Consider the following 27,601-nt stretch of genomic DNA (forward strand, 5'->3'; position numbering starts at 1 on the left):
AATAATAATAATAATATTAGGGATAAACATCCAAATTTACAGGTTGAAAACCCAATTAAATTCAATTTATTAAAAATTAAAATTAAATTAACTTTCACAGTATAAAATATATAGTTTTAGAGAAAAGAACCAAAGTTCATGAACTAATCCATGAAAATCCAGTCACATATAGAAAAATTAATAAGTAAAAGCACGATAAATAAGTATAATATAATACACAGTAAATATCATAAGATAAAGATAATAAATATCTTTATCTTATGATATTTACTTATTAATTTTTCTATATGTGAATGTGGATTTTCATGGATTAGTTCATGAACTTTGGTTCTTTTCCCTAAAGCTATATATTTTATACTGTGAAACTTAATTTAATTTTAATTTTTAATAAATTGAATTTAATTGAGTTTTTACCTGTAAATTTGGATTTTTATCCCTAATATTATTGTATATATATATATGTAAGGGAACGACCGTGCGAACTCATAAAAGGAGAAATGGTGACGAATGGAAAAACAGAGGACTCCTTTTATTTAAACGCGTCACACGGTCGAACACAATAATATATCAAATGATGATATACTAGTATGTTATGCTATGCGACGATAACATTGATGACCAGTAATGAAAGACCACAACCGTATAAGATGAATAACAGAGATATTTATTGTAGCGTTAAAGGTGTATGTCTGTGTGAGAGTGTGAATGCGACATATAAGAACATAATCAAAGACAGGCCGTCATGCAAAGAAAAGTGTGTGAGTGTTTACAGCAGATGGAAAGAGAGTCAATATATAACACGTGAACAATTATACCAGTTCTTGGGTACATAATAATATGAATCTGTATGTGAAAGTGAGGAGAGGCTGAGTGTGGCAGTGCTGATCACTAGTTGTGATGTCGTGGCATCGATGCCGGGCCGTGATTCTTGTTATACAGATGTTCGTGGCTGGCTGAGAATTTCTTGTCTGTTTATTTACCGTGGTGAAGCTGAGTCACCTAACAGAATCGAAGAGAGAGATGTGCCGCGGAGGTTTGGTGTACATAGAAGGTCGTGTAGACGCTGGTGGAGATTGTTGCTGGTTAGTAGTAATCGTAGAACCGTGTTGGTCATGATGATGATGCTGGATAGTAGTAGTAGACTCTTGTTGCTGATGTGGCGACGGCGGAGGTCATCGTGGCTGGACGAAGCTGCTGAAATGGTCGCTGGCTGCTGCTGCTGTCGTGTGGTATACGGAACAGTTCTCAAAGAGAAACTGGACCGAGACAAATTATTGGGTATGAGTTAAAGCTATTTATAACAAACTATTGGCTCACCAGATGGTAGAAATATACTCTATCACGTGACCTTATTAGGGGCCGTGATTGGTCAGTTTGCGTTCTGGCGGGAAAGGTTCGAAGAAGTTGCCGATTCGAATAATAATCAGTCACGTGATGACAAGGAATGGGTTCTCTACTACGCTCGCATTTATTTATATTTAAATGAGAAGATTGTATGTAATGGCGATAGTAGTTTTGTATCTAATGGCGATAGGTAGTTTCACTACATATATATATATATATATATATATATATGGGAGAATGTACGAAAAAACAACAACAGACGACGACAGGTGGTGTAAACAACAAAAGGATGTATTAGTATGACGCTCGGGAATACGGAAAGTCTTTAACGTTTCGAGCTACGCTCTTCAACAGAAAGAATACGGAGACAAGGAGAAAAACACGGAGAAAAAAAATTGAATAGTGTTCAGTGAACGGTCAATCATAGTAATGGCTGACCGGAAGTTAGAAATTTTACACAGGAGAGCTAAGAAAAGGGGGAGAAAGAACGGTGATCGAAGAACGAGGCGCTGTGTGTTAGAGATAGAATGCTAGTGATCTTGACGTATGTATGTGTGAAAATGAGGAGGGGAGAAAGGAGTTGGTCAGTTGTAGGGTGTGCGTGGTGTGATGTGAGGCTGTTGGTGTGATGTGATGTGAGGGTGTTGGGAGGTGGGGAAGGCATGGGTGGAGTGTGGGTTAGGCTGAGGGTAGGGGTAGGGGTGGGTCGTGGATGTAAGGAATTGGATGGGGTGGAGTGGGAAGGTAGAGTAGGGGTGTGGTGGGATGAGCTTATGAGGGGGGGGGGGGGTTGACGATGAAAGGGGAAGGGGAAGGTGGATGTAAGTGAGGGGGGAGAAAGAGAGGAAGGGAGATAGAGGGAAAGAGAGAAGAGAGTGAGAGAGAGTAGGAGAGTAAGGGTGAGAGAGTAAGAGTGTAGAGAGTGAGAGAGGGGAGAGTAAGAGAGAGGAGAGAAAGAGTAGGGGTGAAGAGAAGTAGGAAGAGAAGTAGGAGTGAAGAGAAGTAGGAATGAAGAGAAGTAGGAATGAAGAGAGGTAGGAGTGAAGAGAAATAGGAGTGAAGAGACATACAGAGAAGTAGGAGTCGGAGCAGGAGGGGGAGGTGGGTGGTAGGAGAGAGGCAGCGGGAGGGGGTTAGATGAAGAGGGGAGGGGAGTTGAGCCCATGTGGCGCAAAGGAGTGAAGAGAGAAGATTAATCCCTGTTCACGGCGCAAACAGGAGTCTGGATGGCCCCTGTGCATGGACAATCCAAACACGGACAGGTGTTGCTGCAAGGAGTGACCGGCAGAACGGAAGTGGCGTGACACCGGGGTGTCATTGCCAACGTTGATGTCTCGGAGGTGTTCCGCGAATCGGAAGTGCAGGTAAAGGAGTCGGTGATGCGATAGGGTCGGTGATGGGTGCTGGTGAGGAGGGTGGTGTTGCAGAGGTAAGGGCAAGTGCGGTAACATTCCTCCTTTCTTCCTTTTGGAATTTACACACAATGTACAGAAAACTTATACATACACCACTCTGCTTAAATAATGGAATTGCAGATACAATATCCTTACATATCTCAGATCTGTTTTCATTCCTCCATTTCACTCTGCATTTCATATCTTTTCTGTAATAACTATTTCTTAACCATTTTCTCGCACCGTCTCTGATGAAGGGAAATATGAAATATCCTGGAAACAGCTGTAAGACCCCTTTATAAATGTTCTGACATCTTTCACAGCCTTGGTGTGTTTACGTCCCCATCACTTAGCGGTTCGACAAAAGAAACCGATAGAATAAGTACTTGGCTTACAAACCATAAGCCTTAGGATCAATTTGTTCGACTAAAGGCGGTGCTCCAGCATGGCTGCAGTCAAATGACTGAAACAAATAAAGGAATAAAAGAATATATGTGCATGTGTGTGTGTGTGTGTATGCAGATATATATCTATATGTATATGAATATATACATATATGTGTGTGTGTATGTATATATATGCATGCGCTTGAGGGCAATGCATTTACTTGTTTCTGACTACCTAACTCACAAGGCTTTTATTCGCTTGAGTGATTAGTAAAAATGTTTGTCCTCATTAGTATGCATTGTGACTCGAGTTGAAAACCAACTCCTTGACATACTTCTTAATGAATCAGGATTGAATTACATACAGAAAAATGTCTATGCCACCATAAGCAGGTGTTTATTAACTTGCAGATCGAAATTCATTTAATCTTATCATTTGTGTAACTTGTTTTCTGTGAGACTTCTCTAGACTTGGATATTGATATGTATGAGTCTGTTTTCAAATGTATCTCTGGAGAACTGAAGCAGCAAACATGCTTTATCTTGGCTTACTCATTTTGCCCCATCTAAATTTACCTTTTACATGTTCAAAAAGAGCAGCGATAATTTTCTGAAATAGTGATCAGATTATGTAATAACGTTTTTAATACATTTAAGGAAGGCCATTTGCTTAGCTGATATAGTTTTTGTAAGGTAGGGAATATTTGTGAAAAATATATTTTGTCTCAAAGTCAAATATGCAGTCGATAAAAAGAGAAAAACCATGGAGAAAGTTCTCATTGGGCAGCGCATCAAGTTGTAGTAAAACCCAAAATGAGGTTTCCAATATTGTACTTACTCTTTACTCTTTTACTTGTTTCAGTCATTTGACTGTGGCCATGCTGGAGCACCACCTTTAGTCATACAAATCGACCCCAGGACTTATTCTTTGGATGCCTATTACGTATTCTATCGGTCTCTTTGGCCGAACTTCTAGGTTACGGGGACATAAACACACCACCATCGGTTGTCAAGCGATGTTGGGGGGACAAACACAGACACACAAACATATACATACATACATACATATATATATATATATATATATATATATATATATATATATATATATATATATATATATATATATATATATATATATATATACATATATATACGACAGGGTTCTTTCAGTTTCCGTCTACCAAATCCACTCACAAGACTTTGGTCGGCCCATGGATATAGTAGAAGACACTTTTTCCTGTTTTTTGACTTAATTTTTGAGAGCAGTCGGGTTCATTTTTAGTATTCTCATTTGTGAGAGCAGTGGAGTTTATTTCAGATATTCTCATTTTAAAAATCATGTCTGGCTAATCATTTAGAGGAGGTTGGTGTTGCCTTGGCCGAGGTTTGTGCTCTCCGAGTGCTCTTGTTATATAATGAATGTAATATTTTCCATTGTAGAAAAATGGTGACCTAACAGAACCGTTAGCACACCGAGCAAAATGTTTAGTGGCATCTGACCCGTCATTATTTGCTGACTTGAAATTCTGCTCAAGTTGACTTTACCTTTCATCCTTTTGGTGGGGTCAATAAAATAAGTACCAGTTCAATACTGGAGTTGATTTAGTCAACTTATCCTACCCTGTGACCTTGCTGCCCTTGTGCCAAAATTTGAAAGCAATATTTTACATTGCAGAGAGGTGTTCATAAATTACAAATAATTCTTTTTACTGGAAGCATGATTTGGCTCGAATTTCGAGGAAGGGATTTAGTCGATTACATTGACACCAGTGCATAACTGGTACTTAATTAATCGATCCTAAAAGGATGAAAAGTAAAATCGACCTCCACAGAATTTGAACTCAGAATGTAGCAGCAGACAAAATAGCGCTAACCATTTTGCCCAGCATGGTAACGATTCTGCCAGCTCACCGCCTTAATAATAATAATAATAATAATAATAATAATAATAATAATAATAATAATAATAATAATAATAATAATAATAATAATAATAATAATCATTACCTCCGGATATCCTTGTTGCTTATTTTGATGTGTGTGTGTGTGTGTGTGTGTGTGTGTGTGTGTGTGTGTGTACTTTGGGTATGGCAGATGACTTCAGCAAAAATTGAGATTCAGATGAATATGGTACTTAGGTTGAGGCACCTGAATTTTGTACGGTATTATCCATACAATTTTAAATCAAAAATAAGCAACAAGAATATCTAGAGATAATGCAATACCTCTGGATATCCTTGTTGTATATTTTGATATATATATATATGTGTATATATATATATATTTATATATATATAAATATATATGTGTGTGTGTTTATATATATATTTCTTTGTATATATACATACATACCTACATACATACACACACACACATATACATGCATATATGTATATATATATATATATATATATATATATATATATATATATATATATATATATATATATATATATATATATATATATATATAAAGCACATAAGTGGCAACGGTGTCCAAGTATCAGTGCATCACAGCCTGGTGCCTCAATTAAGTACCTAATTCAATTAAATCTGAATGATATATATATATATATATATTATCCATACAATTTCAAAGTAAGGTGATTAAAATCAAAATAAGCAACAAGGATATCCAGAGGTAATGAATTACCTCCGGATATCCTTGTTGCTTATTTTGATGTGTGTGTGTGTGTGTGTGTGTGTGTGTGTGTGTACTTTGGGTATGGCAGATGACTTCAGCAAAAATTTAGATTCAGATGAATATGGTACTTAAGTTGAGGCACCTGAATTTTGTACGGTATTATCCATACAGTTGTATGGATAATATATATATATATATATACATATATATATATATATATATATACCGGAGTAAGCACGTGAAATGTGCAACAAGGTGGAAAAAAGAGTACTCAAATACCAGAGGTAGAGTAATATGCTTTATTTAAAAGCAGCAGAAATATAACAAAAAAAAAAAAAACCGTTACTCTGAGTTTCACGTTCCCGTTCATCGGACAGTTTTGTTAGAAATGGAGGAAGGATAACGATGCAATCGAAAGTGATGTAAAATTTAAAATTTAAAACACATGGATTCGTCTGATTGGTTGTTTCAAATAAGGGCCATGGATTGGTCGTTTCAATTAACGGTCAATGATGTGTAATTCACAGACCAAATAAATTTAATACAGATTCACTCTATTAAAAAATATCGAAGAAAACCTTAAATAGAAAAATGGGCTCCAAATACATATTATAGATAATTAAATATATTCGAATTAACGCTTTAAAATCAAATCAATAAAATAAAGCATACGCTGCATTCAAAATAAAATAAAATAAAATAAAATAAAATACAATAGCGTGTATGTATACAAGGCTATCCACAACATATATATATATATATCTACATGTAAATATATACATCGAAATATACAGCTGCATACGCACAGACAATCTACGTATATATGTCTATATTTACAAGGCACAGATATATACATAAGTACAAATCTACACACATATACGTACACACGCATATAAGCCTGCGCATGGAAAACCTATGCACTGGTTACGACAATTGTATCTTAATCTATGGAGTGGAGGGGTAAAGAGTAACGTATCTATAATAACGTTAAATATGGGAAAGGGGGTGGCGGGGGGAATGTAGTTGTCATAAAAAAGGGAAAGGAGAAAGAAAGAGAATAAAGAAAGAAAGAAAGAAATGGAAAAAAAGGAAGAAAAAAGAGAGAAAGGCTGGGGATAGGAAGGAAGAAGTAGGGAGAGAATATAAGCAAGAACATATAGTGAACGTGCAGAAAAATTTAGATTGCGCATATGCGCGTATACAAAAATGTATATAGCATCACGCATATAGATACATATGCTGATATGTACGCAAATAGTTACGATCACAACCTTGTACATGCGCATGTACACATACAAGTATATGTGAGTGTGAACCTGATCGCACTTACGCACACATAATAATATAGATGCATGTATGTATAAATAAACACAAGCATATGCCCTTACCGTGTATACACAAAAAGAATATACGCACGAAATCATAACAGTATATGCACAAGTGCGAACCCAGGCCCCATATGCAAGCGTAGGTACATGTATATGAATACGTAAGTGCTTTAACTATACAGACATCTACATAAAAAAAACCCATTAGATTTCAGTGTATATATGCAGCCAACTTCTTAAACCGCTGGTTGTATAAAGGTTAAAACCAGGCGAAAATACATGCATAAAAGAATAAAAGAATACAAAGCGTTTTTTTAAAAAATAGAATAGAAAAAAATAAAAAGTAAAAAATAAATAAAAATAAAAGTAAAAACAAGGGAGAAGAAAAATTATGTATATAACAGACGAAGGTTTTTCTTAAAATGACGTAGGGGTCTTTACAAAATTCTCACAACGCTAATTCAGTACCAATCCAATAGTCAGATTGCACAATGGTTATAAGGAGTCGATCATAAAAATTCTTTTAGGTACCCTGAAAATAGAACAAAAACGAGCCTGGCAAAATACGTCTGGCATTTAAAGGAGAATGAAGCCCAGCCTTTCAGCGTGACATGGAGGATTTTAGGTAAAGCATCGCCTTACAGGCACGGTGCCCATAAGAGACCATTGAAATGTGATCTTTGTTTATTGGAAAAAATGAATATCTTGTTCCAGGATAAGAAGGCGCTTAACCAAAGACGCGAACTTTTAAACACATGTAGGCATGCGTCCAAATTTAAAATGTCTACATGTAATATTCCATATGGGTAAAATTTTGGACTATGATCGACTCCTTATAACCATTGTGCAATCTGACTATTGGATTGGTACTGAATTAGCGTTGTGAGAATTTTGTAACCAGTGCATAGGTTTTCCATGCGCAGGCTTATATGCGTGTGTACGTATATGTGTGTAGATTTGTACTTATGTATATATCTGTGCCTTGTAAATATAGACATATATACGTAGATTGTCTGTGCGTATGCAGCTGTATATTTCGATGTATATATTTACATGTAGATATATATATATATATGTTGTGGATAGCCTTGTATACATACACGCTATTGTATTTTATTTTATTTTATTTTATTTTATTTTGAATGCAGCGTATGCTTTATTTTATTGATTTGATTTTAAAGCGTTAATTCGAATATATTTAATTATCTATAATATGTATTTGGAGCCCATTTTTCTATTTAAGGTTTTCTTCGATATTTTTTAATAGAGTGAATCTGTATTAAATTTATTTGGTCTGTGAATTACACATCATTGACCGTTAATTGAAACGACCAATCCATGGCCCTTATTTGAAACAACCAATCAGACGAATCCATGTGTTTTAAATTTTAAATTTTACATTACTTTCGATTGCATCGTTATCCTTCCTCCATTTCTAACAAAACTGTCCGATGAACGGGAACGTGAAACTCAGAGTAACGGTTTTTTTTTTGTTATATTTCTGCTGCTTTTAAATAAAGTATATATATATATATATATATATATATGTGTGTGTGTGTGTGTTTATATATATATATTTATATGTATATATATATACATACATACCTACATACATACACACACACACATATACATGCATATATATATATATATATATATATATATATATATATATATATATATATATACATACACACACAGGCATATATGGGTACAGGACGTCACCAACAGTGAACAACATGAAATATGAAAACAAATGAGTTCAATATGCAAGCAAGAGAAACAAATGGAAAACAGGACAAGTAACATAAAGAATGACCCTTCATCAACAGCCATGTTGTTTACTGTTGGTGACGTCCTGTACCCATATATGCATGTGTGTGTGTGTATGTATATGTACATATATGCATATATATATATATATATGGGAAAATATGTTGTTGAAAATGCACCTAAATTTCAAAAACCCCTCAATGTTTAAAATACATTTATTTACATATATACCAAACTAGTTTCAACAATATTTTTTGTTTATCAATGGTAAAAGTTAAAAATTAGAAAAACATCTTTAAAAGAGAATCTTCAAGGATAGATAGCATGGGGCTTTTGTCCGTACCCCTGTTCAGCATCCCCAGCTATCAAGATAGCACCCCCAGTTGCAATCGGTTGGCTACGTGGCTGAATTAGTGCCTAACTCAGTATACATATTTTATGTGTATAACAGGTCGGACACCAGTTTTTATATGTTGGTTGTTTATCACAACAACAGGTCGTTGAAATGTGGGATATACTATATCTTTATTTATAATGTTTTCATTCGTAAGTTATAACGAATATTATTGCTTATTAATTAAAAGCTATAGTGATAATTTCGTTACTTATAACTTAATTATTAGTATTTATCACTAAGCATAACTCTTAGTTTAGTTTAGTTTAGGCTGCGTAAATGTTATGATGTATACATGACAAGACGTGGATGAGCGTTTATTACGTGCATATATGTTGAAGATATAGATTATATTTTTTTGACCGTCACACATAAAAAAATACAGTTTCATTATTATACAGAAATAAATTCAACAAGTTGAAAGAATCGAGAAGTAAGAGCAGAACATTGTTTGGAATTGATTATGCATTACCACATTAATTAAAAATAATATGAATAAATAAGCCGTGGCCGTTGCCTGTACCGCCTGACTGGCCTTCGTGCAGGTGACACGTAAAAGCACCCACTACACTCTCTGAGTGGTTGGCGCTACGAAGGGCATCCAGCAGTAGAAACTCTGCCAAATCAGATTGGAGGCTGGTGTTGCCATCCGGTTTCACCAATCCTCAGTCAAATCGTCCAACCCATGCTAGCATGCAAAGCGGATGTTAAACGATGATGATGATGATGAATAAATAAGCATTACATTTGTAATTAATCATGCATCATTTTATTATAATCAGGACAGAGATCTCATCACAGGCTGATGAGACCTGGTACTGGTACCACGTAAACCAGTACCGACTGTTCCAAAGCTTCCATCTAACCATTTTGATGCCAACCTGTCAGGAACCACATAAAGTTCTACAATACAAAGTTCCAAGCATCAGTTTAATAGCGACAAAGTTATTTTATGAAATTCTTCATCATTTTCAAAAGACATGAAAAAAGAAAGGCAGTACATTTCAATAAAAATTTGGTAACAAAAGGTTAATAACATAAACATCCTTTTATTTCAATGCCAACATTACAAATATTATCATCCTCATAAACATAATTAGCATATTTATCACACCATCATCATCAGCATCATCACAAACATTACCATTATCACAACTATAGACATTAACTTTTTAACATTCAGATTAATGTTGAATGTGATCCTTATTAATTCACATTCTTTTGAGTCAATGATGCATTATCTCAAAGCTTTCAGATTTCAATAATGTGATTGTTTAGTTTTAGAATGACATTGTAGGGTAGGTATGAGAGGCTGGATCTGGCCTTGTTTTCAATTAATCATGCATTATCTCATAGCTTTTAGATTTCAATAATGTAATTGTTTTAATTTAGAATGACATTGTAGGGCAGGTGTGAGAAGTTAAATGTGGCCAATTTGAATATAAAACATGTAGAATATTTTGGTCGGATATCGCCTGTTTAAAGGTTAAAGGTTCTTATACCGACTCATCTGTGGCCACCCCTACTTTTATAATGCAAACAACCATCATTAGTATTCTTGTCTCTAATATATTGGAAGTCTTTCCGGTCTGAGAAGGACGCTTCTGCAATTACTTGCTGGACAACCTGCACAGATAATTCATTTATGGTAATCAAATGTTTAGCTCATTCCCTGCATCAAGCTGACAGGTGCAATCAGTAAATATTTGATGTGTTGCACACTGATATAAAGAATCAATATCGAATCACTGTTGAAATTTTTATAGATTTGCGGTAAAAAATTCCCTGATTTTTAACCAGGACTTTTCTTGTGCCTCAGCATGTTTTTGAGGAGAACCCCCAAAAATAGTAGCCCCACCAAAGTATATAGAATAACAAGAATAAAAGAGTGGGGTATATGGAGGTTCCAAGAGGTGGCCAGCACCCTCGTATATAATTAATTCAACATCTTTTTTTTTCGTTGGGGTCAAGTTGTTGAGCCAGATGTAATAGTCACTAGTGTAAAATAATTTGTCATCGCCACTAACTAAAAACAATACTTTACTACGAGAACTTTCATCTAAATAAAACAATTTAGATTCATCTACTTTCCAAGATGAAATCATAGATCCATCATCATTGAATACAGTATGGCCACAATCAATTGAACAGCAATATGGCAGCTGTTTACCATTATGGCGGATGCCAAAAACAAAGAAAGTTGCGGCAGCATTAATACTTATAACAGCACTTACTTGTGGACACTGTTTCGCTATGTATAGAGCTATTACCCCTCCTAGAGATGTCCCTAAGACACCTATACCATTCTCACTGGAAACTTGCTCATGGTTAATAAACCACTCAATAGCCTCTTCGAAATATTCAAAATCAACCTCGGTGACGACTGAAGGTAAGTCTTTATAAGCAAAATAGGCCAAACTTAAAGTAATAAATCCATGGGACGCTAACAAAGCACCTCTGGATTCTATCAAAGAACCGGTGCCACCAAACAGATCTATCACAGCAGGATATCGTCGTCGTTGTCTGTTGGATGTTTCATCACTTGGTATGAATAAACTACCCCGAAGTCTTCCGTGGTTAACTGTGATTTTGCGGACACCAGATCTCAAAAACGATCGTCGAACCAACTTGGTTGCTAATGGTTTTATATCAGAAGTAAACTCAGAATGCTGCGAGATATGACCAGGGTGGACCATCACAAAGCAATCCAAAGATTTGGTGGCATCATGAGTCCTAATTCTATCATGTTTTCCAACTACTTGAGTCATACTCCAAAATAATCCCATGGGATCAATTCCAGTGTAAGTTCCCGCTAAACATGGATCAGTGACCAGATTAACACATCCGTCAACTGAAGCTTTGAAATGTCCGAAAGACCTGAAAATGGATTCTCTTTTCTTTGAGCTCTGTTCCATTGTGGCACTGACTGTGACATTTTCTTCGGGTTTCAAACCAGAAACACTCACAGACAATTGCTCATCAACCAAACCATTTTCTGGATTCACTGTTACTGAAACTGGGCAGCGGGTTGAAACTAGCACTCTGGGTAAGACTGTTGGGTAGCTGGGTATGTGACGTAGAGCAGAGAGTAGTTGGTAGGATGGACGGAGGATCATCTTTCTCGGTCAGTGTATACTTGCAGGACTGCAGACGAAAAATTAATAAATAAAATGGGTTGTTTTAGATAAAAATTCAAGATTGAGACCAGCAGGTTTTTGTAATAAAACAGTGACTTTAATTACTTATTAACATAGGGATTAAATAGAAACAGGATCAAATGTAATATTTATCGAAACATCAAAGATTTTCCCATTCATCCTCAGCGTCAAACTAATACGATTGCATGTTGTTCCCCTTTATTCCTCGTTTGTTTCCTGTAAGTTTGAACTTTATATATATAAATATGTAGAAATCAAAGAGACAACACTGGAAAAAGCTAGATGTTATATAATGAAAATCATTAGCTTACAGCTGTTCTTCCAATATGATGTTGTGGACTATTAGTTGAGTGCCAGGATAACATCTTATAGCTTCATCAGAGCCTTGAATATGAAGTGCCCTTCGTATGGGAAATTTACATTTTCAGAACATACGGGTGCTATGAGTGAGAAAGTTTGTGTTGTTACTGGAAGTTCTATCCCAAGGTAGAACAATGTATATCTACATACATACACTCTCTCACACACACACACACACACTCTCTGTCTCTCTCTCTCTTTCTCTGTCTCTCTCTGTCTCATGCCCACACACAAAGTCACACACATGTATGCATAGAAATATATCGGACAAAAAGACGTGGACAAAGTGACATCGGAGGCAAAATCTGGTCACGAATCCTATCAGTAGGTCACGACTTCAGTTCTCAGTCCAGGTGTTGCATCATATCCTTCAGCAATGGACTGCCCTTTAAGTTTCACTAGTCAGCTCAGCTGAAAACAAGTACTAGCCATGCGCTGGGGGCTAATTCTGCCATAAAGAGAGGTCTTGATAAAGCAGGCTTATCACCAGAGACATTCCAACTGTGACCATAGAGCATATGATCAGTGATGATCCAACCACAGCCATTGTATCCTCTTGGCATTGTGTATCTAGGACTAGATTATCAAATGTGTCACTCTTTTTCATGGGAGTAGGGTGTAATTTAAGGGAGATTTGGCTGCTATTTCTTGCAACTTGAAGCTCCACATAACTCTCCTACATTGGCTAGTAGCATTTTACAAATCACTTTTGCCCCAGGTCACCCCCTCAGCCATCAAGCTTATAACCAAAGACACCCCAACTATGACCATTCCATCCTTCTCTCAGGCACTATCTAAGATTACATTATCCAATGTGTCAAATCCTTTAACAAGACAGTAGTGTAATTAAAAGGAGAGTTGACTGCTATTTCTAGCAAAGTGAGGGTACACACAGAGCTCTCCCACGGCCACTCTTGAAAAAAGCAGGCCTATGATCAAAGATACCTAAGCCAAGATTATTTGACCTTTCTGTCTCGCAATGTGTATCTAGTACTACAATATCCAATGTGTCCTTTATTTTCAAAGATTGTAGGATGTAATTTAAGTGTGATTTCTAGCAAACTGGGGGTACACATGAGCTCTCCTACATTATCACTTTAGCCACAGGTCTTTCCTGGTCCAGAAAGTTTATGATCAAAATAAATTCGCCATAACCATCCAGTCCTTTTTTCCAAAGTGTCCCTTAAAAATTTCAAGTATTTTGGTTGAGTGTCACGATCACATGGTCCTGGGTTCAGTCACAAAAGACTGCACTGCCATCAGCAGCTAAGATTTCTTCAGGTGTAGGGCCATGGCCTCTGGAGACCCACGGATGCCTACTGCTAATATATAAATAATAATAATAATAATAATAATAGTAATGATGACGATGATTTCAAAATTTTGCCACAAGGGCAGTTCGGGGGAGGGGATTAAGTCGATTATATCGACCCAAGTACGTAACTGGTACTTAATTAATCAACCCCAAAAGAATGAATGGCAATGTTGACTTCGGCGGAATTTGAACTCAGAACACGAAGACAGACGAAATACCTCCAAGCATTTCGCCCGGCATGCTAACGATTCTGCTAGCTCAGCGCCTTATAATGGTAATAACGATAGTAATGATGATGATGATGATGATGATGATGATGATGATGATAATAATGATGATGATAATAATAATAATAATAATAATAATAATAATAATAATAATAATAATAATAATAATAAACAACCTTGGCTGGGAGGAATATTTAATAATAATAATCCATCCAAGGATTATTGTATTATTAAATTTATTAAAATTATAATTATTATTATATTTATCTTACATTAGATTGGTACAGCTTGATGCAACCCCGCAAAATTGGTTTGCATCATTAGAAAGTGTCCGGCATAGTGGAATAGAAGGTTATTTGCACATTCACAACATTTCCTGTAAACAAATTTAAAAGATATATATATATATATATATATATATATATATACATATATATATATATATATATATGTTAATATATAAAAATAAAAAGATAAAGAGAGCAATGGTAAGGTTGAAGAAGTATTTTATGGATAGAGTCTTACAGCTGTTTCTGGGAAGATCCAGTACTTCCCTTCATCGGAGACAGAAAAAAAAATCTATTATTATATCCATAGGCGGATATTTTTAGTATGAAGTGGTAAAGAGTGTGATGTGCTGAAAAAAGAGAGAACAGTACTTGAAGTGTAGTTTCATTCCAGTAGTAAATATCCGTGTAGAAATCCGTGTAAAGTAATCCTTGTGGGGATAATCCGCAAATATATGTTGGAGCGAAGGTTGATATAGCATAGATAGCAGAGGTAAATATATGCCATACTGCGATGGATTTTTCCTTGTTTACTTGAAGAATGGCCAAGTCAAGTGAAAAGTGAGCGGTAATTAGGTCAAGTCATGAAGACAGAGTATGAAAGGGGATAGAGGAGAGATAGAGGTGGAGGATGGTAGTGGTATATTTATGGTCAGTTGATCTTACAGGATAGAGGGGATGAGCATATAGAGTGAAGGAGGAATGGGGGGATGATGTTAAAAGGTCTAGTGAGTAGGAAGGAATGCCCGTATGTAGCTTATAGGTGGTGGGGGTATGAGTGATAAACCAAGGACAGAGATAAAGGGAGAAATGAGTAGGAAAGGTAGTTAGCAGTATCATATTCTAGAATGTAGCCAAACCTATTTATAGACGGTGGAAAGGGATTGAAAGAAACGACGTAGTCTGTATGCGTTGGTGGTGGTGTTGTGAATTAGAGAGTAGAAGAAATAGATTTGTGGGTATATATATGTGGTGAGATGATGAAGGGAAGTACTGGATCTTCCCAGAAACAGCTGTAAGACTCTATCCATAAAATACTTCTCCAACCTTACCATTGCTCTCTTTATCTTTTTATATATTTACATATACACACGCTAATACACGACTTATAATCCCCAATCCTGTTCATACAACGACTGGGGCAAACTAGTCGGTATACAGCACTTGGTATTACCTGTATCCTCTTGGGTTTGGTTAAATCCAATACCCTCCTCAACCTTATATATATATATATATGTAACGATAATTGTTAGTTTGTAGCGATGTGCTGCATGATGCACAAGATGAACAATTCACGAAGTTTTTAAGAAAATATTTATTTACCGTTACTTTATATGTTGCCATACCACGACGGGTAGGTTATTGTAATAGTATAACAGTTTGTACGTAAAGCATACAAGGTAAAGAATTTCGGACTGGTAGTGTAAAAGAGAAAAGGATGTGAGCTTGTATTAGTTATAAGGTGTGCGACGTTGTCTCACAGTGGCTGACAGTAAACTTCTTTCTCCCTCTGGCCGTTTGTCTTTTAGGGGCTGCCTGCTTGTGTCCATGGCTCTAGATGTCCAGTCATCACCGACTGGTGACTAAGCTGTTGAGTCGTCACCGACTGGTGACTAAAAAAGAAACTTTGCTTGGGGCCTCCTGTTTTTATAGCTATCTAGAAGGATAGTGAGAACAAAGGATTTAGCTGGCGGTCTTGTTATCTCTATTCTAGATTCGATGGAGTAGAAGAGGTCAGAAAGGGTCAAGTGGTGGAGACACCGCTTCAGCCTAGCTAAAGGCATCTGGGAAATATCTAACTGCTGTCAGATCAAAACCGTTGTTCCACCGCTGGAAAAGTTCTGACGCAGTGTTAATTCAAATTTGAGTATAGTGGATAGAATCCACTTCACGCCTGCAAGATTCCTATATATAGTTGGCGTTAGGAAGGGCATCCAGCTGTAGAAACTCTGCCAAATTAGATTGAAGCCTGGTGTTGCCATCCGGTTTCACCAGTCCTTAGTCAAATCGTCCAACCCATGCTAGCATGGAAAGCGGACGTTAAACGATGATGATGATGATGATGAATGATGATATATATATATATATATATATATATATATATATATATATATATATATATATATATATATATATATATATATATGTATGTATGTATATATATATGTATATGGATATATGATTCGATTTTGTATCTTGTTTGCAAGATTCTTTATGTGAATTTGTGTGTTGAAACAAATTTTCTTGTACCTGAGTAGAGCCACACTGCTTTAATACCTAACACACTCACCAGTTCAGTTTCCAATCATTTATTATTTATATTGTTTTTTAATATATTTTCTTCATATAAATAATAAATGAGTAGAAATTGAAGCGGAGAGTGTGTTAGATATTAAGGCAGTATGATCCCCCCACCACCAGACACAACACAATATACGTGAGTATAAAAAAGCAGCGAGCTACCAGAAACATTAGGACACCGGGCGAAATGCTTAGCGGCATTTTGTCTGTCTTTACGTTCTGAGTTCAAATTCCAACGAGATTGACTTTGCCTTTCGTCATTTCGGGGTCGAAAAATTAAGTACCAGTTACGTACTAATGTCGGTCTAATCGACTGGCCCCTCCCCCAATATTTCAGGCCTTGTGTCGAGAGTAGAAAAAACATGTGTGTGTATATATACGTGTGTGTGTGCGTTCGTGCGTGTTCCCCACTACTGCTTGACAACTGGTGTCAGTTTGTTTACGGTACCGTAACTTGGCTGCTTATTGAAGGAAACCTACAGAATAGATACCGATATTAAAGAAGAAAAACAAAGTACCAGGATCGATTTCATTCGATTAAAGATTTCTAAGGTAGTGCCCCAGCATGGTCGCAGTCTAATGACTAATACAAGTATGAGACAAAAGAGAGACCCCTCTTGGGGGTCAATTAAACAAGTACCAGTTGAGCACTGGGTGTGATGCAATCGACTAGCCCTCTCCCATAACATCTCAGGTTTTGTGCCTATAACAAAAAGAATCGTTATTAATAGCACCACAATCAAACAGGACAGCATGTGTATGGTCCTTAGATGTGCTAGAAATAACAGCAACATCTCTCACAAAACACAGTCAACTGTCTTTCAAACAACAATACCATCAACAATCGGATCTTAGATATATATCATGTTATATGTGAATACAAATGTGATGAGTTCAAATTCCTCCGCGGTCGACTGTGCCTTTCATCCCCTCGACATTGCTGGCCTTGTGACGAAACTGTGAACCCATATACGTATAAGGCAGTGGTTCCCAACCTTTTCACTACCGAGGACCTCTTTTATTTTACATGAGGTTTCCCACTGACCCCAGGATATTGAAAGGTTTGTCAGCCTAACATGTTCACGGACCTCCAGTACTACATATACAGTACTTACACAAATATGCAGTAATGCCTAACTTTACGAGGACCAGCTGTACAAGACCTCAAGTTTACGAGTTTTATTTTTCAAGCACAAGATGCAAATTTTTAAAACTGAGTGCAAAAGTTTCAACTACCACAAGAAGCGCTTCTGCATGTTACTGAGAAGTTTATAGAGAGCGAAGAAAAGCCTCTTCTAAGCACAAAGTTATATGTGCATATATGTATCAAAGATGTTGTATCCATTCACCGTTAGACTGTGGTGACAGGGACAAACGCACACACACATATATGTATGTGTGTCTATATATATGTATATGCATATGTATATGTGTGTGTGTGGGTATACAACCTTCAACAAAGTAACAGTCATGTATACACCTTGAACTGACACACATTTTCAGTACGTAAACATACGTTCACATGTATATACACATGCACACACACACATAGACACGTCTACACACTTACCTAATTACACACACACATACATACATATAGGCAAACATACATACACACATACATACGTACATATATATATCATGAACTAACTGTTACTTTCTCAGATGCAGCACAGAATTTTGTCAGTGAACAGGTCGCGGTCTCAAAGCGACGAAAATATTTGGCAAATTAAATTTAAATGTTGAAATGAATCTAATGGTTTTTGTGTGTTTCTTAAATGGCTTATAAACACCTTCCATGCTGCAACTCTAAACTTGTTTTTTAAAAAGGTATTCTACAAGTCCGTCTATGAGTGCTTGTGAATGGGCGATCGCATCTACAAGTGACAGTGTGTATGAGTATAGTGCGAGTGAAAGTGATGCAGAAAACAATTATAAATAATATTTGTTATTATAAATGATCTTGACATTCTTCTTACTTTACATAAAATATTCTTTACATTCTACTGTTGTTTTCATCATCATCATTGTTTAACGTCCGCTTTCCATGCTAGCATGGGTTGGACGATTTTACTGAGGACTGGCAAGCCAGAAGGCTGCACCAGGCTCCAATTTGATCTGGCAGAGTTTCTACAGCTGGATGCCCTTCCTAACGCTAACCACTCCGAGAGTGTAGTGGGTGATTTTACATGCCACCTGCACGGGAGCCAGTCCAACGGCACTGGCAGCGACCTCGCTCGAGTGACTTTCTAACGTGCCACCAGCACAAGTGCTAGAAGGCAACGCTGGTAACGATTACGCTCAAATGGTGCTATTTACGGGCCACTAGCACGGAAGCCAGACAGTTGCTCTGGCAATGATCACGCTCGAACGGTGCTGTTAGTGCCCCACTGGCGCAGGTGCCAGTCATCGAGTATGGTTCAATTACGATTTCACTTGCCCCAACAGGTCTTCGCAAGCAGGGTTTAGTGTCCAATGAAGGAGAGGTTGGCATGGGTGCCAGTCGTTGGATTCGGTTCATTGCCATTTATTTACAAGTATTATAAGTTTTGTGGTGTTGTGTGCTGTGATGAGCTGTGTGTTGTGGTGGAGAGGCGTGAGGCAAACAGAGGTGAAGCCAGACCGGAAGTGTCAAATCGGAAGTCGGCGACACACGGTCGAAGGCTAGCACGTGGGGCCAGTGAGAAAACAGCGACGTTACGAGAAAGACGTGTTCTGATTAGGAGCGATCGTGTACCCCGCTGCGGTCGGCAATGTAACGTCCAACGCTTCATTCTGTCCTTTTGCTTCTTGTTGTCTTCTTCCTCCATCTCACCACAAGCTATTTCGGCCCATAAGAAAAAAAAAAAAAATTATCAGTGTAGTCCGGATTGCTATTGATATAATTAAGCCGTTTTGCGGCGACACGGACATGGTCGCATGGCTAAAGAAGATGAAGCTGGTCGCGAAGCTCCAAGGGATATGCGACTTGGCAAGTTTTCTACCGCTCTACTTGGATGGTCCGGCGTTGGCGCTATTTTTAGAGATGGAAGAGAGGGACCAAGTTAGCGCGGAGAAAATAGAAATCCGCTTGATGGAGGCCTTCGCAGAAGGAATGTTTGAGGCGTACGTTCACCTGGGGAGAGCGAAGTGGACCGGCGAACAGGTTGACGTGTTTGCCAACGAACTTAGGAGGTTGGCTAGACTTGCGGGGTACGAGGGAGAATCGCTGGATCAAACGGTAAAGTTGGCGTTTGTGACTGGGTTTCCTGACCACCTGTCGGTCGAATTGCAGAAACTGCCGGACGTGAGCACCATGCCCATGGCGGATATAATATCGAGAGCTCGTATGTTAGTTTCCTGTCGTAGGTCGTCACCAGTGGCAGCCGCGGCTACAGCAAAAGGTGGCCGGCCAAGGAGTGTCGTAGAGGGGTCGAACAAGGAACGTGTGCGACCGTTCAAAGGACAGTGTTTCCGGTGTCAGGGCCCGCACATGGTGCGAGACTGTAAGTTACCTAAGCCTGAGGTCATCTGCTACCGCTGTCGTGAAACGGGTCATATAGCCAGCAAATGTCTGCAGGGAAACGGTCTAAAGGAGACTACTGCGCCAGCGGTCTCACTTTCAGATCAATAAAAGCGCAATTTTTTCTACCCGTTGTTGATGTGCTAGTGGATGGGAAGGTGTCGCGTGCCCTTGTGGACACGGGCTGTACAACGACCCTGATGACTCCGGGAGTGGTAGAGACGTGGAGTGGAGAAAGCAGTGTGAGGGCAGTCGACGGAAGACAGGTACGCTGTGAAGGCATTACTGAGGTGCAGGGAGCAAAGCTAACGCTGCAAGCAATTGTAGTTGGCCACTTGGTAGATGAGATTGACGTGGTGTTGGGGATGGACGCCATCAACCGTCTTGGTGGCGTTAGGATTGCAGGAGATGAGGTCAAGTTCGGAAGCGTGGGGGCATCGTGCGCCGTGAGTCGGGACCGCCAGGGAGAGCAGAGCCCCATCGAGGACGAAGATTTTCAGGCGGCGTTTGATGGTCGGAGGTGGACGATAGAGTGGCGATGGAAGGACGAGCCCCCACTGCTAAAGAACAGGGTGAACTGCTACCAGCATACGTTGAAAGGTCACGCCGGCGTCGAGTTCGACGAGGGGGTAGAGAGATGGATCAAGGAAGGAGTCCTTGTCCCGTGGAAAGAGGAGGTGGTGAGTGGAGTGCTGCCTCTGATGGCGGTGGTGCAGCCGACGAAAGGAAAAGTCAGACCAGTGCTGGACTTTAGGGAGCTGAACGACCATATATCGTGCCACACGGGAGGCGAGGCAACAGACGTTTGCGGTGAGACGTTACGTGTGTGCAGACAGTTGACCAAGGCAGCGACGATCGTCGACTTGAAGTCGGCATATTTGCAGCTCCGTGTGAGTGACAAGCTGTGGCGATACCAGCTGGTGCGGTACAAGGGCCGGACGTACTGTTTAACCAGGCTGGGTTTCGGGCTGAATTCCGCTCCGAAAATTAAGGCGATGGTGCTCAAGTCCGTCCTAGGGAAAGAGGAGAGTATAAGGAAGGCCACCAGTTCCTACATCGACGACATTTTGGTTGACGAGACTGTAGTAAGAGCCACCAAGGTAGTGAGACACCTGGAGAGGTTCGGGCTGATTGCGAAGCCGCCTGAGTCGATGGTGGGAGGAGCTGCGCTGTGGCTGAAGCTACAAAAAGACAGATCGGGCGAGCTGGTGTTCCGGAGAGGAAACGAGATCCCTGAACTGGGCACCAGCGTGAGTAGGCGGGAACTGTTCTCGGTGTGCGGGAAGCTGGTGGGACATTACCCGGTTGCAGGATGGCTTCGGACAGCATGTAGCTTCATCAAGAGATGAGCCGAAGGAGCAAAGTGGAATGACAGAGTTGGGGAGAAAACGACCGACATGATGCAGGAAGTCTTGGTCAGAGAGAGAGCAGAGTATCCAGTGAGGGGCAGTTGGTATGTTCCCAAATCAAAGAGTGGGATCGTTTGGTGTGACGCCAGTAGCATCACAATAGGGGTTGTCTTGGAAATGGGAGGCACCGTGGTGGAAGATGCAGCCTGGCTCAGGAAGATGGATTACTGCAACCATATCAACGTAGCGGAGTTGGATGCCGTGCTGAAGGGGGTGAACCTGGCCTTGAAGTGGGGGCTGTGCACCATCGAGATTAGAACCGATTCGACCACTGTGCTTGGTTAGGTGATGACAGTCCTCACCAATGAGCGGAGGGTGCGAACCAAAGGGGCTGCGGAGATGCTGGTAAAGCGCCGATTGGGAATATTGCGGGAGCTAACCGCTGAGTTCGATCTGGAGCTGAGCGTAATATTTGTGCCTTCCGAAAAGAACAGGGCAGACGTCCTAACCAGGGTAAAGCGAGCTTGGTTGCAGGTGCCAGAGGATGCGGAGCAGGCTGTGGCTGCAGTATGTTGTCTGAGTGACTCGGAGTTGAGGAGACTGCATACTATGCATCACATGGGAGTGGACAGGACGTTGTTCTTCGCCAGGAAAGTTGACTCCGAGGTAACGAGGCGGAGCGTGCAGAGAGTGGTTAGCAGCTGTGACAGGTGCCAGTCTATTGACCCTGCTCCGGGCGTACATGAGGCGGGAAGTATTCCAGTGGCCCACAACTGGAAACGACTGGCAGTGGACGTAACACACTACCGGTAGGGGACGTACCTCTCAATGGTTGACTGCGGACCGGGGCGGATGGCCATATGGAGGGAGATGAAGACGGGGACTGCAGAGGAAATCGCAGGAGTGTTAAATGGGATATTCCTGGAACGAGGCCCCGTGGATGAGCTGCTGCAGAATAATGGCACTGCATTTCGCTCGGAGGTGCTGAAAGAAGTGCTTGACGGGTGGCAGGTCAGCCGCTTCTTCAGGGCGGCATACCGGCCAAGTGGAAATGGAGTGGTGGAAAGGTATCATCGTACCATCAAGACCGTGGCAGAGAGGGGCCACATTTCGCCAATCGAGGCCGTATTTTGGTGCAATATGTCGTCCAGGTCAGGACAGGCTGAGGAGTCGGTGCCACACAGGGCAATATTCAGGTACGAGTGGAGGCACCCGTGTATTGCATCAATGCGACTCCGGGGAGAAGACGAGCACACCTTCGTGCAGATCGGGGAAGAAGTTTGGGTAAAACCCCCAAATGCACGGTGCACATCACAATGGGGGAAAGGAACTATAACCTCCATCAATTCAAAGAACAACGTCTCAGTCGATGGTATGCCACGCCACGTTTTGGATGTGCGGAAGATTGTCAGTGCTTCAGGGGATGGAACCAGCTGCAGTGGGCAGGATGATGAAGACAGCAGCAGTAGGCAAGATGATGAAGGCAGCGCGCCAGGAACTCAGGCCAGTCCCGGGGTCGCACAGCGACCACAGAGGGAGCGGTACCCTCCTCCCTGGTTGGCTGATTATGAAACCAATTAAGGTAGTTCGGGAGAGAGGAGCGAGTGGGAGAGCCGGTGTTGTGGGCTTTGATGAGTTGTGTGTTGTGGTGGAGAGGGGTGAGGCAAACAGAGGTGAAGCCAGACTGGAAGGGCCAGACCGGAAGTGTCAGATCGGAAGTCGGCGACACGAGGTCGAAGGCTAGCACGTGAGGCCAGTGAGAAAACAGCGACGTTACGAGATAGACGTGTTCTGATTAGGAGCGATCGTGTACCCCTCTGCAGTCGGCAAGGTAAGGTCCAACGCTTCATTCTGGCCTTTTGCTTCTTGTTGTCTTCTTCCTCCATCTCACCACAAGTTGTATAGGTAAAATATTTTGTCTGGGAAGGAATTACGATTTATAACATTGCTGCTATGGAAAATTATCGCTCTACTTTACGAGTGGCATCCGGGAATAAATTAACTCCTACGCCGAGGCATTACTTTACATACTACATACACACATAAACACATAATACATACAAAAAAAATATACATAAACATAAGTGGTTCGGCTGGATAAAAAATTGAAGAAATAAAACATTTTTTTAGAAAGCCGTGTTTACATTGTGACAGGTATCGATTAACCTGTGCGTATATGATTTATAAATGAAACTATGTATACATGTGATGTGTATATATTAATCTACATCTACAGCGTGAGGTATATTTTAACTTGGGACTTATGAAAGGAAAGCTTTATATTTATCCCAATGTATGAAACAAGGACTAACGAAAGATCTGCAAAGAGGCATGGACGTTTAGAAGAAGAGGCACATCTAATCTATATTTACATGGGATATGTGTAGATTAATGTATGTTGACATTGTGATAAGCATCTATTATGATGTGTACATTAACTTATGTTGACACGCGATGTTTTATATCTACATTGTGAAGGCACATGGCTCACTGGTTAAAGCGTCGGGCTCGCAGTGATGACATTGTGAGTTTGATTCCCAGAGTGGGTTGTGTGTTGTGATCTTGAGCAAGACACTTTATTTCACGTTGCTCCAGTTCGCTCAGCTGTAGAAATGAGTTGCGACATCACTTGTGCCAAAGCTGTATTCCCTTGAACAACGTTGGTGGCATGAAAAGGGTAAACTGATATGCATGGGCAATTGCTGGCCTTCTTTAAACAACCTTCTGTAAGTTATGAGGCAAGAAAGTAGAAGTGGGGTTCACATCTGTAGGAATGCCCTCTTCTTCCCACCCACAGAAAAAGACTTTCTCACAAATTCCCATATGATCCGAATCTACACCATCTGAAGAATATTTATAGAAAATTTCATTTAAAAATATCTATTTGTGCAGAAACAGAATCGAGTCCCAATTGTGTAGGTTTGCCATCAAAACTTCAACCCGCTCTGTAGAAGTTAGGTCACAGTTGTAATTGAGTTAAACGTTTTACTATTGTGAATAAAAACAAAGTAATGTATGTAAATTAATTATATCTCACCTCTGATTTAATAAATTCTCATTTAACAGTTCATGTAGTTAAGACACTGAATGAACCTTCCAAATTTCGTTTCTGGGATATAAACATTGTTTGTGAGTTAGGTGTGAGAGTAGGAGGAAGGGGAGACATGTACCTATAGATAAACTGAAACAAGGAAGGGTGATGGGATGAGGAAGAGAAGGAGAGGACTAAAGATAGAAAGCGGGGAATAGATATAGTGAAAAAGAAGGATAGGTGATAGGAAAAGAACGACGAGTGATAGTAATGGTAGAGGAGAAGAGATAGACAGAAAGGAGGAAATGATATATGTATATATACACATATATGTATATATATATATATATATATAATAATAATAATAATAATATTAGGGATAAACATCCAAATTTACAGGTTGAAAACCCAATTAAATTCAATTTATTAAAAATTAAAATTAAATTAACTTTCACAGTATAAAATATATAGTTTTAGAGAAAAGAACCAAAGTTCATGAACTAATCCATGAAAATCCAGTCACATATAGAAAAATTAATAAGTAAAAGCACGATAAATAAGTATAATATAATACACAGTAAATATCATAAGATAAAGATAATAAATATCTTTATCTTATGATATTTACTTATTAATTTTTCTATATGTGAATGTGGATTTTCATGGATTAGTTCATGAACTTTGGTTCTTTTCCCTAAAGCTATATATTTTATACTGTGAAACTTAATTTAATTTTAATTTTTAATAAATTGAACTTAATTGAGTTTTTACCTGTAAATTTGGATTTTTATCCCTAATATTATTGTATATATATATATATATATATATATATATATCAATTCTTCCTTTTGGAATTTACACACAATGTACAGAAAACTTATACATACACCACTCTGCTTAAATAATGGAATTGCAGATACAATATCCTTACATATCTCAGATCTGTTTTCATTCCTCCATTTCACTCTGCATTTCATATCTTTTCTGTAATAACTATTCCTTAACCATTTTCTCGCACCGTCTCTGATGAAGGGAAATATGAAATATCCCGGAAACAGCTGTAAGACCCCTTTATAAATGTTCTGACATCTTTCACAGCCTTGGTGTGTTTACGTCCCCGTCACTTAGCGGTTCGGCAAAAGAAACCGATAGAATAAGTAATTGGCTTACAAACCATAAGTCTTAGGATCTTTACATTGCAATAATTAGTTACCTATTTAATTAATATACTAAACACTTCTACATGAATTAACCTCGTATAATACCTTAAAAATTATTCTATTCAACAACATATACACCTACCGATTACTTCACTGAATAATTAAAAACTGAAAGTTACAGATAAGACAACCAAATACCTATTTATTACCTCTGCCTCAGCGGAGGCAGAGGTATTGTTTTCAGTTGTGTTTGTTTGCTTGTTTGTCTGTGCACAAGATATCTCAAGAAGCGCTGGATGGATTCAGATGAAACTTTCAGGGATGTTTGGCCTCATGACTGGTACAAAATGATTAGATTTTTGGATCGATTCAGTAAGGATTCTGGATTTTTGTTATATTTATGTTACTTTAAGCGAAGTATTACGATCTTAGGTTTACTTTCAAGTCTTTCTCTGATTATCTCCCATGAAAGCATGCTCATGGTTTCCACGTAATTTATGGCAGCATTGCTGTTTCTAAAGTTTAATTTTCGTTTCTGTGCTATGAATTTTACTTTCGTCTCTAAGTAGAAACTGATGCCTAAAGAAATAAAACTGCATATACAAACGGCAGTTTAGAAATAGAGAGAGTTAGTTAGGTGTGGGAGTAGGAGGAAGCAGAGACATGTACATATAGATAAAGTGTAACAAGGAAGGTTATTCTCTTTCACGTGCACCAGGGTCTCCGGTTTGTTGATAAGATCGCTCGCTTGCAGGTATCCCCACAAGAAAAATGCGTGAAGGCCATTCGAAGTAGGCTTCACACATGGTCCCGTCAAGATGGGGCACCTGCTCATACCACAAGACAAACACCGAAGTTGTTATGGCAGTGCTTTGGAAAGAGAATAATCTGCGGCTACGGCAATGTCAACTGGCCTTATAGATATAGATACAGATATATATCTATATGTATATGAATATATACATATATGTGTGTGTGTATGTATATATATGCATGCGCTTGAGGGCAATGCATTTACTTGTTTCTGACTACCTAACTCACAAGGCTTTTATTCGCTTGAGTGATTAGTAAAAATGTTTGTCCTCATTAGTATGCATTGTGACTAGAGTTGAAAACCAACTCCTTGACTACTAACCATACTTCTTAATGAATCAGGATTGAATTACATACAGAAAAATGTCTATGCCACCATAAGCAGGTGTTTATTAACTTGCAGATCGAAATTCATTTAATCTTATCACTTGTGTAACTTGTTTTATGTGAGACTTCTCTAGACTTGGATATTGATATGTATGAGTGTTTTCAAATGTATCTCTGGAGAACTGAAGCAGCAAACATGCTTTATCTTGGCTTACTCATTTTGCCCCATCTAAATTTACCTTTTACATGTTCAAAGGGAGCAGCGATAATTTTCTGAAATAGTGATCAGATTATGTAATAACTTTTTTTATACATTTAAGGAAGGCCATTTGCTTAGCTGATATAGTTTTTGTAAGGTAGGGAATATTTGTGAAAAATATATTTTGTCTCAAAGTCAAATATGCAGTTGATAGAGAGAGAAAGACCATGGAGAAAGTTCTCAATAGCATTGGGCAGAGCATCAAGTTGTGGTAAAACACAAAATGAGGTTCCCAATATTGTACTT

At 38.9% G+C, this 27,601-nt stretch overlaps 1 protein-coding gene across 3 annotated transcripts; it reads right to left on the reverse strand.

Annotated features, from left to right (window-relative positions):
- Positions 1 to 10,295: 10,295 nt before the first annotated feature.
- LOC149130153 (acyl-coenzyme A amino acid N-acyltransferase 1-like) lies at positions 10,296 to 25,024 on the reverse strand. 3 transcript variants are annotated; one of them, XM_089346533.1, is made up of 3 exons: positions 24,803 to 25,023; positions 14,599 to 14,702; positions 10,296 to 12,410 (listed from the first exon to the last, which is right to left on the reverse strand). In XM_089346533.1, exon 3 carries the CDS (start codon positions 12,380 to 12,382, stop codon positions 11,027 to 11,029), a length of 1,356 nt encoding a protein of 451 aa, XP_089202659.1. In that variant the 5' UTR covers positions 12,383 to 12,410; positions 14,599 to 14,702; positions 24,803 to 25,023; the 3' UTR covers positions 10,296 to 11,026. The 3 variants fall into 3 exon arrangements, with proteins under 3 accessions (XP_089202659.1, XP_089202660.1, XP_089202661.1); XM_089346534.1 differs by lacking the exon at positions 14,599 to 14,702 and having other exon boundaries at positions 24,803 to 25,024; XM_089346535.1 differs by lacking the exons at positions 14,599 to 14,702; positions 24,803 to 25,023 and adding an exon at positions 14,852 to 15,713.
- Positions 25,025 to 27,601: the final 2,577 nt, after the last annotated feature.

This window comes from Octopus bimaculoides, chromosome 30 (genome assembly GCF_046866305.1).
Source record: "Octopus bimaculoides isolate indiv1 chromosome 30, ASM4686630v1, whole genome shotgun sequence".
In the NCBI taxonomy this organism is placed as follows: domain Eukaryota; kingdom Metazoa; phylum Mollusca; class Cephalopoda; order Octopoda; family Octopodidae; genus Octopus; species Octopus bimaculoides.